At 41.9% G+C, this 18,277-nt stretch overlaps 1 protein-coding gene across 3 annotated transcripts in view; it reads left to right on the top strand.

Annotated features, from left to right (window-relative positions):
- usta (uronyl 2-sulfotransferase a) overlaps nucleotides 1–16,625 on the top strand; it is a 95,258-nt gene extending 78,633 nt beyond the window's left edge. For 2 of the 3 annotated variants that reach the window (XR_014570746.1, XR_014570747.1), the window contains 4 exons: nucleotides 10,946–11,043; nucleotides 12,712–12,869; nucleotides 13,600–15,751; nucleotides 15,800–16,625. Coding sequence is in view for 1 of the 3 variants with exons in the window: in XM_083790308.1 (XP_083646434.1) it covers nucleotides 10,946–11,043; nucleotides 12,712–12,869; nucleotides 13,600–13,892 (549 nt within the window). In the remaining 2 variants the exon portion in view is untranslated. Of the gene's footprint in view, nucleotides 1–10,945; nucleotides 11,044–12,711; nucleotides 12,870–13,599 lie in introns of all 3 variants that reach the window. The other variant, XM_083790308.1, reaches the window with a different exon arrangement.
- Nucleotides 16,626–18,277: the final 1,652 nt, after the last annotated feature.

Genomic DNA, 18,277 nt, shown 5'->3' with positions numbered 1-18,277 from the left:
GACGGACGAATCTGTCGCCGAAGCAGCTTTTTGTGTTTTCATGAATATTTGATACAGTGTGTGTGGTGCGGGTGCGGTTTATCTCCGTTAATGAATTGAAAAAGATAAATATTTCACAGGGGAAATAGAACAAAAGTGATGAAGTCACTGTTTTTGGAGATCAAGTATCATCAGAGTTGTTTTGTTTTCGTCTGGAAGAGATAAATCACGAATCAATACCCACCCACGCATAGAAAACATGCACACACAGACACACACACACACACACACACACACACACACACACAAACTTAGTAATTCACTCATACTATTGTATAATGTGGTAGATAGTATGCCTGCCCGACTGTGGCTGTGTCACAATCTGACTTGCACGCACAGACACACACACACACACACACACACACACACACACGCGCACAGACGCACACAGACTCACAGACACTTACTAATCCACTTGTACTGCTGTAGAGCAGTTCATATCATATCCGCAGCCCCATCAGGAGGCTGACTGAGGCAATGTCATTCTGACTGGGGGTGTAATTAAGTGCCGCGCCGCCTTCCCCGGAGTTTTGGACCATGTGAGTTGAGTTATTAAAGTATGCAGAGCAAAGGGGCCCCCTCGCCACAGCTACAGGGAGCAACTGTGCTACTATGGACCCACAGGCTTACCTGTGTGTGTGTGTGTGTGTGTGCGTGTGTGTGCGTGTGCTGTAAGTAAGTAAGTACATTTCATTTACTCAAGTACTGTGCTTAACCCATTTTGGGTGGGAACCCCTTTTGGTGTTAGCATTATGTTATGCTTTAGCTATTGAAAAATAGCAGATCTACAAGCTCATAGCGTGCCACCGAGTGGCGCGCTACGAGCTTGTAGGTCTGCTATTTTTGAAAAATCAAACATAGAAACAGGATGTAGAAGACATTTTTAGAATATAATGATCTCAGGTCAAAAGTACAATTTTGAGGTATTTTTACTTTACTTTTACTACAAATTCCAGTACTTTTACTTCTACTCCACTAGCGCGTGCGTGCATGTGGCAAACTGATGTTTTACTTAAATAAAAGTATCAATTCTGAGAAATGCTCTGTTACAAGTAAAAGTGTGGAATTCATAAAGTATTGGTATTAAAATGTACTTACTTATGCATGTCCATTTTTCAACAGTTTTCAACTGTATGGAAATAATTTGAAAATAGCCGATCTACAAGCTCACAATGCCAAATGGCCGAAATGCATATAGGGCTGAAGTGGCTTGGAGTGTATGTGTTAAGTTCCGTGACAGCCGAAAGGGGCGAAGTTCTGACTGGACCAAACTCTGTCTCCCAAGGGTTTGGTAGTCTTGAGGATAGGTTCAGAGGTACAGCCGAGGCTGGTTTGACATTTTTGTCAAAAATAATCTAAATCTACAAAGTAACTTCCGGTAGTAGCTAAAGTTTTCAAATAAATGTAGTGGAGTAAAAGTACAATATTTGCCCCTGAGATTGTAGTGGAGTAGAAGTCAAAGTAAATTAAAAAATACCTACAAAATTGTACTTAAGCACAGTACTTGAGTAAATGAAATGTATTCACTTACTTTACACCACTGTGTGTATGTGTGCGAGCGCGCATGTGTGTACGTGGCTGCGTGCGTGTGTTGCTATGTCAACACTGGCCTAGTAGTACAGCGCGAACAAGCAGAGTGGGCCGGTCCAGTCAGTCGGCCTGTCTTTGGGTCTGTCCCCATGCCTGGGTGTGTGTGTATTAGCTTCGCTGATCCCTTGCTTGCCCTGTGTGTGTGTGTGTGCACGGGTGTGCACGAGAGGTGTCAATGAAAGAACACTGTCAGTTTCCCCCTAGCCTAGAGCCCAGGGAACCCAATGCACGTGTTACTGAGACATTCCTGTGGCAGGCTTAGAGTTTCCATCCTTCCCCACTCCCCTCCCTATAGTCCCATGCACACACACACACACACACACACATGCACTATACTGGGCACAGATGCAATGGCATGCACTGGACACATATACACACTGAGGCACACACGCGAGTGTTCACATGCATACCTTCGCATGCAAACAGACGCAGCATACACACAGTACACACGAGGCGAGAGCTCGTGGAGTTTCTTGTGTTGGGAGCAAGCTCTGCAAATATTCCACGTTTTCTTCCCTATACATTCATTATAGGAATGAACTGCTAACACAACGATGCCCTGTTGCTCTGGTGTTTATCTGGTCGGGACTTAAGCTACTGTACATAATTAAGAGTGGTTTTGTTTGGCACGTTAAAATAATAACAAACGCAGAGCAAAGGAGAAAAATGAATGAACACGGGGGGGAAATGATTTCACCGCAGGCTGATGATAATCACCATTTGTCTCTACACTGACTGTTTCACTCAACAATTATACGTACAAACAAAACTAAAGGCTAAGTTCATGGGCGTGAAACATATTTCTTGCCCTGCCCCTGCCATGGCACATAAGACATGGCAAACTTGACCAAGATGGCGGCACCGACGCGCAGCTGTGTACCCTCTCGCACTTGTTCTAACTTCTTCACACAGTTATACTCACACACATGACAGGCAAACACTTCTTCACACAGTTATACTCACACACATGACAGGCAAACACTTCTTAACACAGTTATACTCACACACATGACAGGCAAACACTTCTTCACACAGTTATACTCACACACATGACAGGCAAACATTTCTTCACACAGTTATACTCACACACATGACAGGCAGACACTTCTTCACACACCAGAGTTTAACCCACCGGGGGGACATAGAGCCTGGCTTCGACCTACTCCGCCCGCCCAACACTCCCTGCTGACACTCCTGACAGGTGCCACCCCAGCCCTTAGGAATAGGAATACATGCAATGGGCCCGAGCCGACCTAGTGGTCCGGGCATCTAGGCCTGACAGCGTGTTGCGGGTTCGAGTACCGATCCCGACGACCTTTGCTGTGTGTCTTCTCTCCCCCCCCCCCCCCCCAATCTCTATCCCTGTTTCCTGTCAAGCTACTGTGATTAAAAGTACCCTCCCCGTCCGACTTCCCTCACGCAAACACGGGCCAATTGTGTTCGCATAGACACCCGACACAGCCGACTGCACCCCGGTGGATTTGAACCGAGTGCCCTCATTTTATAACTCTTAATCCATGCATTTTAAATGATGCACAGTTTGTCTCCCGTCCTTTCTATTCTGTGCTCTAATTGTTTTACCTCTTTTATCTGCAATACAGATGAGCCTGCAACAAATAAGAATTTCACCCACTTTAAAGCGTTGTGACAGTAAAGATTGATTCTCTCTTTCAAACATCTATCGTGGCACACTTTGTCCCAGATGCAACTGTAAAAACCCTCTCCATGTATACTCATACACATACTCATTGGGTTCGCAACAAAGTACCTGCTTCCACAGCCAATATAAATGTCAAACCTGTTCCACAGGGTACCAAAATGTTTATAAAACATATTTGCAAATGATGTTTGGCACAGGTTTGCAAATATGTTTTTATAAACATTTTTGTACCCTACTTAGGATAATACAGTGAGAAGTTTGGAAAAACAGTTTAGTATACTTGGCTGAGTTTGGCAGTTTACCTAGCACCTGGTATTAAACCTAATAGACTCTAGCCAGTTGAACTTGAAAGAATAGATATGTAGATTAAAACAATGTCGTCGGTCTGAAACAAAGTATAGCTTTTGAATTAAAACAAATCTCTGTAATGTTGAATGCTTTGGAAGTTCACGGTTCATGAAATCCCTTCTATAAACAGTATTTTTTACATTGAGAATTCTTGGATGAAGCTTTTGTTTTCCTAAAAAAAGAGCTGTATCGCCTTTTTAATATACCGCCAAGAATAAAAGGCTGAGAATTATTTAGTTAATGGCATTTAATCTAAGTTGGCATCTCCTTAATGAGAGAAAACCCTGATGCAGGCTTTGTTGTGTGCCAGTGTTGTGCACCGAAAATAGGCCAATCTACAAGATCACATTCACAAGTGTTGTAAGCTCGCAGGTTGGCTAGTTTCGATGTCCAACACTGGCACACAACTAAAGTAAATAAATCAGGCCTGAAGGCAGGCCGTCCCATGGGAAAAGGCTCAAGTCATTCACTCTTGTCGCCATTCATGCATTCATTCCATTCACTGGAATGGGAGATTAAGGCTCATTTAGATACAGTTTCTGTGAGTGCTCAGCTAACCCCAACTGCTCATTTGACTTAATCCACATGGAGAAATGGGAACAATGAGCGTATACACACAAAGTTGCCTCTCCAATACTAATGTGGCTTCTTAAACGGAAGAGGTGTGTGTGTGTGTGTGTGTGTGTGTGTGTGTGTGTGTGTGTGTGTGTGTGTGTGTGTGTGTGTGTGTGTGTGTGTGTGTGTGTGTGTGTGTGTGTGTGTGTGTGTGTGTGTGTGTGTGTGTGTGTGTGTGTGTGTGTGTGTGTGTGTGTGTGTGTGTGTTCCGTGTCCAGTGACAGAGCACGGACGGACGACTGACTGGCTACAAGCTGTGACTGCATACATGTCGAATGGTGTCACACATGTCATAACCTTGTCTTTCTGTCTGTCTCTACAGCAGTGGTTAAAATGGTAAATAGTGTATTTCGACACCAACTCTGGGAGAGCCCGGGTTCAAACTGGCAACCTTGCGGTTACCATCCAGCCACTCTACCCCTGAGCCACCGCCGCCCCCAGTTCTCAACCAGTGGTCCTTGAGGGGGTTCCAGGTGGTCCCGCCCAGCTAAACAATGGAGCGTTATTGACCCTTATAGATCTTTAACTCTTGAGAGTTAAATTATTCTTAAACATCTTCATTACTTAAATTACAAGAAGTCTACATAATTAGAGAGTTATGAATTTTTTTTATTTTGATCAACATTTGCCTGTTATCTCTCCTATTGTACCACATCAATACCCTACACAGCATGGCATTGTGGACAAAATCCTATCCAACGACGACAAAATATTCGTAGTCTTTGGTCTGAGAGGCTAAATCTCATCAAATGGTGGTCCGTGGCTCAAATGCCGAATATATAATGGGCCTTGAAATGGAAATGGTTGAAAACCACTGCTCTACAGTTCTACTCGTCTTTCTTTCTTTACTATTTTTGTCTCTCTCTCCCCGTCTCTGTTTTTCATTTGTGGCACAATAGTGTTCATTGGAGTCGTGTACGGCTGGTTGCAGAAAGGCTCCATGGGGGAATTCACTCAACCATTCTCTGTTTAAGAGCTTGGCAAACCGAGGAGCTGCTTGTGTGAAATATAAGCACGTATTGCATATTTAATGCCCGTGTCGCGACTTGCGGCCTGTTCCGGTAACAACTTTTATTTTATTGAGTGTAGACAGGTCATGTTTATTAGGGGTCTAGCGATAGACTTTAACAGCGACTATAGGATACGCATCACGATACATGGTTGACGATGCGATACATGGACGATATTGGTTCATGCATGGCGATACGATATGAATGGAGATGAGAAAGGGAGAATTTTGTGGACTGGGCTCAGGAATGGCCACCTGGAACCTATGATCAGTACCATGGTCAGGATAGTCAGTATCATGGTCAGTATCGGCAGTATCATGGTCAGTAATATTGTCAGTATCATGGTCAGTATCGGCAGTATCATGGTCAGTATTGTCAGTATCATGGTCAGTATCGGCAGTATCATGGTCAGTATCGGCAGTATCATGGTCAGTATCATATTCATGTCAGTATCATTGTGAAGGAGGTATAGGGAAGTTTGTGCTCTAATCTCAAGGCTTACAATAGGGCTGTAAACAGGTGTGAGAGGCCACCATGAATGTCGACTAGCAAAAAGAAGGGGCTCGCACTCTGAAGGAAGAATGAAGCTCTCTGGATGCACAAAATAGTGTTTACTTGCAGTGATGACATGGTGAAAATAAAGTGACACAGAGCGCACGTTTCGATCGTCAGACTAGACCATCATCAACATGTCAGTATCATGTTCATGTCAGTATTATGTAAGTATCATGTTCATGTCAGTATCATGATCATGTCAGTATCATGCCATGGTTATGTCAGTTTCATGTCAGTATCATGGTCAGTATCATGGTCCGTATCATGTCAGTATCATGGTCAGTATCATGTCAGTATCATGGTCTGTATCATATCAGTATCATGTCAGTATCATGGTCAGTATCATGGTCTGTATCATATCAGTATCATGTCAGTATCATGGTCAGTATCATGGTCTGTATCATATCAGTATCATGGTCAGTATCATGTCAGTATCATGGTCACTATCATGGTCATTATCATGTCAGTATCATGTCAGTATCATGGTCACTTTTATGTCAGTATCATGTCAGTATCATGGTCACTATCATGTCAGTATCATGGTCAGTATCAGGTCACTATCATGGTCACTATCATGTCAGTATCATGGTCACTATCATGTCAGTATCATGGTCAGTATCATGTCAGTATCATGGTCACTATCATGGTCAGTATCAGGTCAGTATCATGGTCAGTATCATGTCAGTATCATGGTCAGTATCATTGTCACTATCATGACAGTATCATGGCCACTATCATGTCAGTATCATGGCCACTATCATGTCAGTATCATGTCAGTATCATGGTCAGTATCATGTTCAGTATCATGGTCACTATCATGTCAGTATCATGTCAGTATCATGGTCAGTATCATGTCAGTATCATGGTCAGTATCATGTCAGTATCATGGTCAGTATCATGTCAGTATCATGGTCAGTATCATGTCAGTATCATGGTCACTATCATGTCAGTATCATGTCAGTATCATGGTCAGTATCATGTCAGTATCATGGTCACTATCATGGTCAGTATCATGGTCAGTATCATGTCAGTATCATGGTCACTATCATGTCAGTATCATGTCAGTATCATGGTCACTATCATGTCAGTATCATGTCAGTATCATGGTCAGTATCATGTCAGTATCATGGCCAGTATCATGTCAGTATCATTGTCAGTATCATGGTCACTATCATGTCAGTATCATGGCCAGTATCATGTCAGTATCATGGTCACTATCATGTCAGTATCATGTCAGTATCATGGTCATGTCAGTGTGCTTCTCTACCTCTGTACCTAGTGAAATACCAGTGATAATTTACAAGCGTACAAATGGCATTTTGCTCCATTTATACACTGAGTTAAATTAACACATTTTACAGTATTGCATTTGTTAAAAACAAAAAAATCCTGATGGTTGAAGTCATGGAATCTGAGCATACATTCCTTTCTCAAATGTAAATTGGAAAATAGGAGGGAATGTATTAATACAAAATAAAGTAATAAAATAAAAGGATAAATTATAACAAGAGCATACAGTACAATTATGTCTGATCATAATAATATTAATTTAAGAAACAAAACAAGAGCAGTGGTTTCATTGGCTTATAGACCCTGCATTGATGATAGCACAATACTAAACTTATTAAATGTCCCTCGGCAGGCGGGGTTGTGGTTCCTTTGGAGATTTATTCAGTGGTACATTCCACTGATCATCAATAAATACTGTCCCTAGTGTCCCACACAGTGCAGTCAAACATGAAGTTCAAAAACTTTGGAGACAATTGCACCATTCAGCTCAAGAGGGGGGGGGGAAGAGTCACTTAGCAAGCTCATAATTTATGTCGCCTTCGCTTACGTATATATAGGCTTTGGCCTCGCTTTCCCAATGTTCCTGTCAAGACTACCTTGATGGGCCCAGGCCGTAGCGTAACGGTCTGGGCACCGGACTGGTAATCCAGTCGCAGTGTGCCGCGGGTTCGACTCCCGGACCCGACACGGCCTTTACTGCATGTCATCCCCCCATCTCTCTCCCGTTTCCTGTCAGCCTACTGTCTGTCCCTTAAAAAAAAATCAATAAAAGGCGGAAGCCGCAAAAAAAATATCTTAAAAAAAAAAAAAAAAAAGACTACCTTGATGTGTGCAAGAGAATATTTGTTCGTGTTTTTCTCTCTTCCCTATATGAATCAGGACGGATTCCAATGGTGTATGCTAGAAGAGAGCAGCATAATGAACTGGAATCTGCATTTTACCGTCTCATCGGTCATATCGGTCATAGAAATAAATGCATACAACGTACCATTTCCATTCATGGCTGTGCTTCCGGGTCAAACAAGAGTGGATGTAAATGAATCCATGGAGGCCTCCGGGACATGTTTGTTTGATATGAAGATGCGTCCGTCGTGGTATCCATAGCAAGTCCTTTGGGTGCTCCAGCAAAGCAGATGGTTTTGAACTATACTTTTATATCCATGTAGCTAAGATACCTTAAGAAAACATATTGTACCTTAATCAGTCAGAACAATTACAACATACACACATACATCTCCAAACTTGATCAGGGGTCTTCAACGTTTTCCAGGCCAAGGACCCCTTATCTGAGAGAGAGATGAAGCAGCATCCCGTCTGCCTTACATGTTGTATAGAATTGTGTTGCAGATTACACCTTTTCATAGATGGCTTCATAGACTCGTTTGACACACCTTTTCTTGGATTCATGTTGATATTTAGTAAACTTTACCATTGTTAGTTAATGCGAGAGTGTAACTAGTCTAGCCAAAACACCAACTCGGACTTCTGGATCGCTGCCCTCCACACTCTCCTATCCAACTTGTCTTTAAGTTGACTTGACTATTATTAAGTCTGTCTAAAGTTAATGTTGTATTTGTATCTAAAGTGGTCACATCCGCACAGGCCTGTGTGTGTGTGTGTGTGTGTGTGTGTGTGTGTGTGTGTGTGTGTGTGTGTGTGTGTGTGTGTGTGTGTGTGTGTGTGTGTGTGTGTGTGTGTGTGTGTGTGTGTGTGTGTGTGTGTGTGTGTGTGTGTGTGCGCATTTACGTGTGTGCGCTTTGAGTCACAGCTGACTATTTGAATTGATGGTTTAATGCCTCCATAGTACATGCCATACATTGTGTTATCAGTGTAGGGTCTTATCAAGCCAGTTTCTGCCCATTAGCAGCTGCCCTCTCATACAACCCAGCGCATGCCTCTGCTCTGGTCCTGTCCTGGTTTTGCTTAATTCTCTATGATGGAGCATCCTGGCCTCAGCCGTTAGCTTTGACAAATTGCTCTTTCCTAATTTCAGCCACGACTGACCCATTAGGCGATTAATCACAAAGGCAGCCTCAAATTAACTATTACACTTTTACCGAGGTCTTATTTTCTTTCGTTCATAGGCTTGTCAACACCCTTTACCTCATACATGTTCGCTTAGTACTTTGAGAGAGAGAGAGAGAGAGCGACAAAGAGAGAGAGAGCGTGCAGGTCTATGAAAGTCATGTTTCGTGGGGTGTTTTGTTGCCCAGACCTCATTGCCATCTATAAAGCTTACGTCACCTGAGATGGATTTCACTTCCAGGTCCACAGCCCTCATCACTGTAGCACAGATTGGCTTACTTCACTTCTTGCTGTGTGTTTTTAATGTTTCCAATGTTATTTGTTTTAATTTATTTATTTTCTTTAAATGGCTGCCTCGTGTAACTGAGAAGTGCATGGTTAATTGTGTCTCAGCTGTAATGAAATTCTACTTGTTTGTTTATATTTGTATATGACAGTTATTCAGGAAAAAAGTATTTGAGCAATGTGTTGCTTGCCGAGAACCTCAGAAGTAGCCCAGTCTGTGCCCCCTGTGTTTTCTGCAGCTAAGATTTAGCTGCAGAAATACTATTAACTTACACACAAGCAGATTCTTTCTTTTTTTATCATTCGGCAGCTCTGTGTCTGAAATCAGCTGACTTAAAAGACTACAGCAGATCCTATCTTTGCTGAAAGGATGTGGTTTTGGTGCAATAGCTTGGTTTCACAGATAATTACCATCGTGGAAGAGAACCTTGTAATTTCCTTGGTGAAGCTCTCCCTCTAGTGACAACATTGCTGAATTACAGTACCATTTGTTGGTATGCACTCCTTGCTGCTGACCAGAGGGACACACTGAGGGCCAGTGTGTTATACACTGTGCATGAAAGGAGCAGGGCACCTTTTCATTTACTTTGCTCCTGCAATCTGCATGAAATTAGCACCTGATTCACTAAGGCAGCAGCTAATGGGGCCGCCTTCTAGTCACACTCTTTGTGTGCAAGGCAGAGCAGAACAGCGTAATCCATTCAATTTACAATTTAGGCATTTAGCTGACGCTCTTAATCCAGAGCGATTTACAATAAGCAAGAACGAAGCATAGGAATACATCACAAAAAAGCATTTATCATAAAACATGCGTAAGCTAAGAAAGTAACAGTGGAATATCTATTATGAGACTATACATATAAACTATATATATATACTACTATGCTATACATATGTACTATGGCGTGCTATGACTATATACAATGCAATTATAGTGCCGTCTACATAACATGCTATAAGTCTGTATCAGATGCTATCTAAGTCTACAGAAATGCTATCTAAGGGGGTAGGGTAAGTGCTATGGGAAGGTATCTGTGTCGTTTTAGGTTTGAGCTAAAAGGCTTTATTTTATATGTTGGCTATTCAAATGTAGCAGATGTACAATAGTGGAAGATATACAGGCTCATAGTAGTGAGACATAGTGTGACACTTTGTGCCGAACTCTGAACTTCCTGTTGATTTTACTATTTGTACTATTTGAAGTTTTGGTGATGTTCTATATTGTCTGAATCAACTTTGTTTGTGTTAGTTTACGCACTATAAAATAGTGACTTTAAGAGCTGTTTCAAATTATCAATTTCTAATCACTGGATCAATTATTTTTTATTTCTTGTCCACATTTGGAGTTACATCATGGCAAGGTAACTACACAACCCAAGTGGTCTTGCACTTTAAGTAAAATAAATACGTTTTTACTTTTTCCACCGCTGGAAGGGAACCGTCAGAATCATCTTTACTCAGAATCATCAGTAATCAGTATTGTAATGTATGTTTGAACTCATCTTTTGTCTCTCTGTTTGTCTTGTAGGACATCAATGTCTGCATCCTGGAGAACTATCCTGAGTGCTCCAATCCCCGTGTGTTTTACATCATACCGTATTTCTGTGGACAGCATCCCCAATGCAGGTAACTGGAGACGTCTTGTGGGTGAATGGATCGCAGTGATCCGAGTCAGCACATTCAGGACTCTGGGAATGCAGTCGTTTGTTGCATGACATAAAGCGAGGATCTGTAACTAGCTCATGTTCGCCTGGACTCCTGGAGTGTGGAGCTCCACGCAGCTTCAGTCTGATAATGAGGCTAAGCTCACGTTGCAGTGTGACACATTGAGAGCGTGAGAATGTGTTTTCGGTGCATGACACCACCGTGCATCTTAGCATGAATCAGTCGTAACTGTAACACCATTAACCCATTCAGCACGCCTTTTGGTGTATTCAGCGTTATGTTATACTTATTTATTGAAAAATAGCAGATCTACAAGCTCATAGCATGGCTACGAGCTTGTAGATCTGCTATTTTTTTGAAAGATTGTGAAAATCTTTGAATATATATTCTTTCAGAGAAAACGTTTTTAACTCAAATCTGCTTCTGGGAGGTCCCTGGAACAAAATATTTTCATATGGGGGTCCGCAGCCATGAAAGTTAATTCTGCCGGTCCTTGACATGAAAAAGGCTGAGCACCACTGACATAGAAACATAGGCGTTTTCAGAAAACCTATGTTTTAGCCTATGTAGAAGCCTTTTTTTTTAAAATCTGCCTCAGATCTAAACGGGTTAACACCGGGAAAGCATCTGTTTCAATAAGTGTGAATCAATAAATATGAATCTTGATTTCATTCACCTGGTTTATTCCCATCGCTGTGTGTCCTCCAAACACAGCTGGTTTTGATTACAGAACTACTCCGTTTTTAATCTCATTCAAGATGACATCCAGACAGTGTATTCCTCGTTTTAAACTTAATCATCACGCATCACGATTGTCGTTGTCCTAGTTGTTGAAATATTTTAAGTATAGGGATGCACCGATATGTACATTTGTGGCCGATGCCGATGTTTAACACCCTAAGCGCACAGGACGAAGTTCTCCAATTAGTAACGCCCAGCGCTCAGGACGGAGATTATTGATATCAAAACCGATATCGCTCCACAGGCTGGAAGCGTCTGTTGCGCAACATTCAATGTTATTTTCCGGTAGGACGTCATCGAAAATGTTCTTCCCATTTTAGCCAACGAGATTGAAAATCTTAAAACGTGAATAACTCTTCCGTCCAATTCTAAGACAAGATTATGTGTTAGACGGCCCACTGTGGTCCCGTCGCGATAGAATTAATCATACCTCCCTTTGTTGTCGAGTGCTTTGGCTACATCAAGCTACTTCAGCCACATCTGGGATAACATCCGGTCCGTCGCTAAATGTGCTTCAGCCAATAACTGATACCGATATATGTTTATTTCGTTTTTGTTGTTTTTTGCCAGAGACACAAATACATCTTCAATACAAGAAATTCAGAAGCTACATCTTGGTAGGCTGCAGATAAACAACACACCAACATAGCCAACGCAAAATGTATGTTTATCAACAATGTTGGCTACTGCCATGGTTTAATGTCCGTTTTATTTGCAGATACCTATATTGCCCGATAACGGCAAATATCGGGCCGATAATGATATGTGGCCGATGCATCGGTGCGTCCCAATTTATAGAAACATAGGTTTTTCAGAAAACCGCCATGATTTAGAAGACATTTGTAGAATCTGGTCTCCATGGGGTAAATGTCTCTCTCTCCCCACCAGGGAACCAGGAGTGTGGGCTCTGGAGAGGGCCAAGCAGAACGTCCTGGAGAACTACCTCCTGGTGGGGGTTCTGGAGGAGCTGGAGGACGTTCTCCTGCTGCTGGAGAGGCTCTTGCCTCACTACTTCACTGGCGTGCTCAACATCTACAAGAGCCCCGGTAAACCACCGCCATCAGTCACTCGCTGTTGGCTGCCGCTGGTTGTCAAACCTTTTAGCCTGAGAGCCAAAGGAGACGTTTTATATCTCCCTGCAACCGAACCCACACAAGCACACAACACAACACGTCGCATTGCACTGCTTAAACTTTTTGGTTTCTAATTTATGGAATTCTTTCTTTTATGAATCTTTGAATTTGTATTTAATTCATGAATAAGCTTCTTTCTTCTTTTTTTTGAGTGATGCAACCACTCCAAGTGGACTTTCCATGTCCTAAGTCTATGTGACTACAGTATAGATAGATAGATAGATAGATGGATGGATGGATGGATGGATGGATGGATGGATGGATAGATAGATTATTTGTCTCGGTCATGGTTTATCCAACATTATTACATACAAGGAAAAGGTGTTGACATGATACAATTGACCGAAAAGGAAAGGGCTGAAGCCGAAGCTTATTATGCCCACCTTTTTGAGATTTCAGTAATCTCATATAAGGAAACAAAGACTGAATAAAGAAATCCGTTTTCAACATTGCTGCATTTCTAATGAAAAGGATTAAAACAAAATCATGTAGAAAGAAAAATAAAAATAAATCTAAAAAATCTGATCAATCGACAGAAAAAGCACTACTTCTACCACTTATGATAGTGATAATAATAATTGTAACAATGATCCAGTTTTTTACTAATATATTTATGTTTTGCTTCGGTCTTCATCTCGTACAGACTACAGGAAGATGGGGAACATGACGGGCACGGTGCGCAAGCACACGCCCACCCTGGAGGCCCTGCAGGTGCTGTACCACCGCATGCGCTACGAGTACGACTTCTACAACTTCATCCGCGACCAGTTCCACCTGATGAAGAAGAAGATCGGCCTCAAGTCGGTCTCCCAGCCCCCGGCCCACTCGGTCTCCTTCCTGCGCGAGCTGGCCCTCCGGACCCCGGAGCCCTTGGACGAGGACGAGGAGCTGGACATGGACCTGGAGGACGCCAACAGCTGGCTGGTTCATCCCTGAGGGCTTTGCTTTGTCATCTCAACAACCCCCTGGCATCCCCTATGCTGGAGGAGGGGGACATTAGCCAACAATAGCGGATCTGCAAGCTCACAACGTGTCGCAGAGCGACGGGTTGTGAGCTTGTAGATCGGCTATTTTCTGGCGAAGATGATTTGTTGTAGCGGGGAAAAAAACAAAAGAGTGGGCCAGATACGGAGCCGACCCCCGGTCAACAAAGTATGGAGGGTTTTGAGTGGTTAAACGGTGGACAAGGCCAACGGCGGGTCGGCTCGGATTGGCTGGAGGACGCCTGAAGGCGACGGGGGAACGTGCCCCGACTGTCTGCATTCCCAAGACGTGCGAGGCGGCGTTTGGGGGGGTGTGTGTGGATCCTGCTGCTCGTGTTTTTACGGGCTCCGTTCTCCGTCCCGCGATAGACTTACTGCGCTGTGTTAGCGCCGCGGGATTGGGTAAATAATATACATTTACAAGCTGTTCTATTTAAAAACTGACCATGGATAACAAAAAAATATATTATATTTTATCTCTAAAACTCAGTTTGGTCGCCTCCAGTTTGATTTCCCTCCTGAGCTTGTTTTTTTATTTTATTTTATTTTTTATTTTTTGAATTTAAGATGCCTACTGTGCTGTAATCTCCAGGAGAGATTAATGAATGCATGATGTGGACATGGTAATCTATTGGGAATTGACACTGCCAGTAATGTGGACATTTTAGCATTAAGACTAGAATCTGTGATACTATCCAAAGTGGGTAAGATGAGTGTGAATGTCCTAAAAGCTGGAAAACTCATAGGGAAAGAGAGGGAAGCCATGATGTGACCCTCTTGGAATATTTTAACTATTTAGATACTATATTAAATAGTTATCTATGTCTCTCTTTGTAAAGGTGTCTGTTAAGGATCCCGTTTGTGCGTCAAGAAAAGTGCCAAAACCTTTTATGTATTTTGTCACCCAGAACTATTTTAAGTGCCAAACCTATCAATGAAAGTCAGAAAAATGTGCGTAATGAAAATCACTCCATATTGCTGGAGGACTTGTAACATAGTGATGTCTGTGTATAAAATAGGAATTGTATATGAGAGTCAAAAAGTTATCACTCGCTTATGAATTCAAAGAATTCCAACTGGGTGTGATTGTATTTGACTCAAGCATCACAGGATGGGAACAAACAGAGCCAACTCATCTGGATTTGTCATCGTCTATATAAATCTACGGCGGCATTTTGTTTGTGTGGTCCTCCTGACTGAGCCATCACTTTTTTGTGATGTGGTCTCCCAATGGTTTCCAAATGGTTGATCGTGCCGTCAAGAACTGGTTGTATATTATTGCATTTTACTCTTGACCATTACACACGACCCACACATTCAGTTTGTCACTGGACTGGCGTTACACAGGTGGGCAATGAAAGATGTCTCTCTGTTTGTTTCTACCCTGCGGTATAATAATAATGGGCAAGGCAGAGAATGCAAACACAAAAAGCTTTTCTGGAATAGTCTTGTTAATCCAAAGTTCGGAGGGCACGTGTTAGTCCGACATCCCGTTAGTCCAGTGGTTTTCAACCCTTTTCATATCAAGGTCTATTCATTCGACATTTGAGCCACGGACCACCATTTGACGAGATTCAGACCTAAAACTAAAGAATATTTTGTTATTGTTGGTTACGATGTTGTCCACGATGCTGTATTGATGTCGTACCATAGGAGAGATAACGTTGATCAAAATAAAATTTCTTCTAATTGTGTAGGCTTCTTGTAAATTACTCCATTTAGACCTGGTGTAACCCATACGTTGTTTTACCTTTAATGCAGGGAGCCACCCATACACTGTATAGCAACATTTTCTTATTCTTTTTTTCAAATGTTAAGTTTTCAGAAAACGTTAGGTTAGGTTTTAGAAGGCGTTTTTAGAATGTTTAACACTAATTTAACTCTTTAGAGTGTGAAATTTTACGCTCTCAAAAGTTAAAGACCTATGGCTGTTAGGGTTATCGGTTCGTATGGCCGGGTCTCTATGGCCGGAATATTGGGTAGTCGGATTATTGGGACGTCGGACTAACGCTACGCACCCCCAAAGTTCAACACCTGAGCATGCCAAATGGAAGTACCTGAGTGTCGATTTGCCAAACTGTGGTGTTTCACGAACCTGAATGAATGGACTGCACTTGATCTGGCTGTTTCAAACATCCTACGGCGAAGTTCAGTGAACTTGAAGTGTTTGCTATGTTGGAATGTTGGAAATATCCAGCAATGTTTCAAATTAAAATTGGTCAATGTCACTAAGACACGCTTTGTTTGTGTTCTAATACTTTTGTTAAAGTGTTTGCCAGGTACCACTTTCTGTAATTCTACATTTTGTCCTTTTAGGCTGAACCAGTGAATAGCTAGCTACTCACTGCTTGTCTTCCATCACATCCAGAGAGATAAGCTAATACACAAACGTATTCTTCCATATATCTCATCAGCCATTCTAATCTTTATTATATCAACTTATTCATAGTCCTGTCAATTGTTCAGTAGGCCTATTTTTTTTCCAGTTTAATTTATTGTTTTGTATTCATTTGCATTCCAGATAAAATTCTCAGGAACAACAACAAAACAAAGTTGTATAACCTTAATTGCTTGTACCTTCGGGTTATTTTAGCTATGAAGCTATGGAGTTTAAAATATATCAACGGCTGAAAACTTTGCTGGTTAACAACTAACACAGTACATTTTTCCAGTCTTCAAAATAAATGTCCTCTAACCCCTTGCAGTTCCTCTACTGTTTTATTCAAAGATGGCTTAATTGTTTTGATCTGACACTTCTCTCTCTCCCCACCCCCTCTCTCTCTACTTTTACCCCACCCCCACTCTCTCTCTGCCACTTACAGCTCCATCTCAATGAATTAGAATATTGTGTAAAAGTGCCAAAACTACTAGTAACTAGTGTACTGACCATGGTATTACTATTACTGTGCTGACCCCACAGATAATCTAGGTTGTATTGTCAAGAGGAAGGTGTGAGACATGAGACTCAACAACTTCCATAACACCTCAATAGTGACAAAGGCTGATCACCTCCTTGCCACGCCCCATTGATGAAATAATTTGTTCAAAAGTAGCACAGACAAAGTATTGGCTGCATACATAATAATATACTTTTCAGATGGTCGACATTTCTTGTTTAAAAGTTTTTTTAGTGGTCTCGTAAAATATTCTATTTTTTTTATTTTCATGAGCTGTACACCATAATCATCAATATTAAAACAAAAAAAGGTTTTAAATACTTTTAAGGTACTTTTACACAATATACTAATTCATTGAGATGGAGCTGTATATTAGCTCCCTTCTCTCTCCCCCTTCACTCTCTCACCCCCCTCTCTCTCCCGCACTATCTCTCTCTGCCAATTATATTGGCTCATGTGGCACACCCGTTAGGCGATGCTCAGCCAATCATAGCGCAGAGTGACACACTTTCCAGCCAATCGCAGGAAAAGGAAAAGGTCCATTGGACTTTTACAGTCCGAAAAGGTTACAGAAAAAGTCCATTGAATTAACTACTAAAATATGCTGTAAAATGTGACCGTTTGATATGGGGCTAAAATATAATTATGCTAAAAGGTATACCGTTACATCATGTAAGTCCATTCAAGGTGACGAAGGTAGCCTATCTTGTGGCAAGACCACTTGGGGATATTTTGGACGAAAACCCTGTTGAATTTGAGTGTTCCTGCACTGGCCATCCCCTGACAAAAAGGGATATAAGATAATACTGTATGCATGAACTGTCTGTCCATGTGACAATGTCATATACTGTAGTGCCTCCATCCCTTTCCTGTTGTGCTGTGAGGGTCCCACAGCCAAATTTGCCATTGGGCCGCAATTGGCCAGAGTCGAGGCCCTTGGCTCTCAGGGACCGTTTGGGGAAACTAGACCATGCTGTACTGGTTTGAGGCCCTAACGATGGCTCCTGGGGCCCTTCATTGGCCTTTGATTGTGTTAAATTTAGGTCGAAAAGATGATTAACTAGACAAAGTGCCCCTCTGGGTACAGGTCTCCACCAGCCAGGATATGATCGTTTGTAATGTAACAATACATTCATAATGCTTAGTAATGTTATAATTTAAGATGAATGCATGTTGTGTTGTCAATAAATGGCTGGCATACAGTACATGACAGATCTGGCATGATTACCTGACCCATAAAGATTACTTATATATTTTGATAAAATCTGAAGGACTAATAATGAAATGCCCCCCTATCCTTATTATATTAATTATATCTATGTATAGCAGCACTATGTTTGTATGTTTGGGGACCCTTATCACCATGCACTGGTGTTGCCACCATGCTTTTTCCCACAGAAGAGCAGTTAAGGGCTTGACACCTTGACGGGACCAGGATACG

This window comes from Protomyctophum parallelum (assembly GCF_964188405.1).
Source record: "Protomyctophum parallelum genome assembly, chromosome: 19".
Lineage (NCBI taxonomy): Eukaryota > Metazoa > Chordata > Actinopteri > Myctophiformes > Myctophidae > Protomyctophum > Protomyctophum parallelum.
Note: the sequence above shows the minus strand (reverse complement) of the source record. Positions and strands in the feature narration are given on the sequence as shown.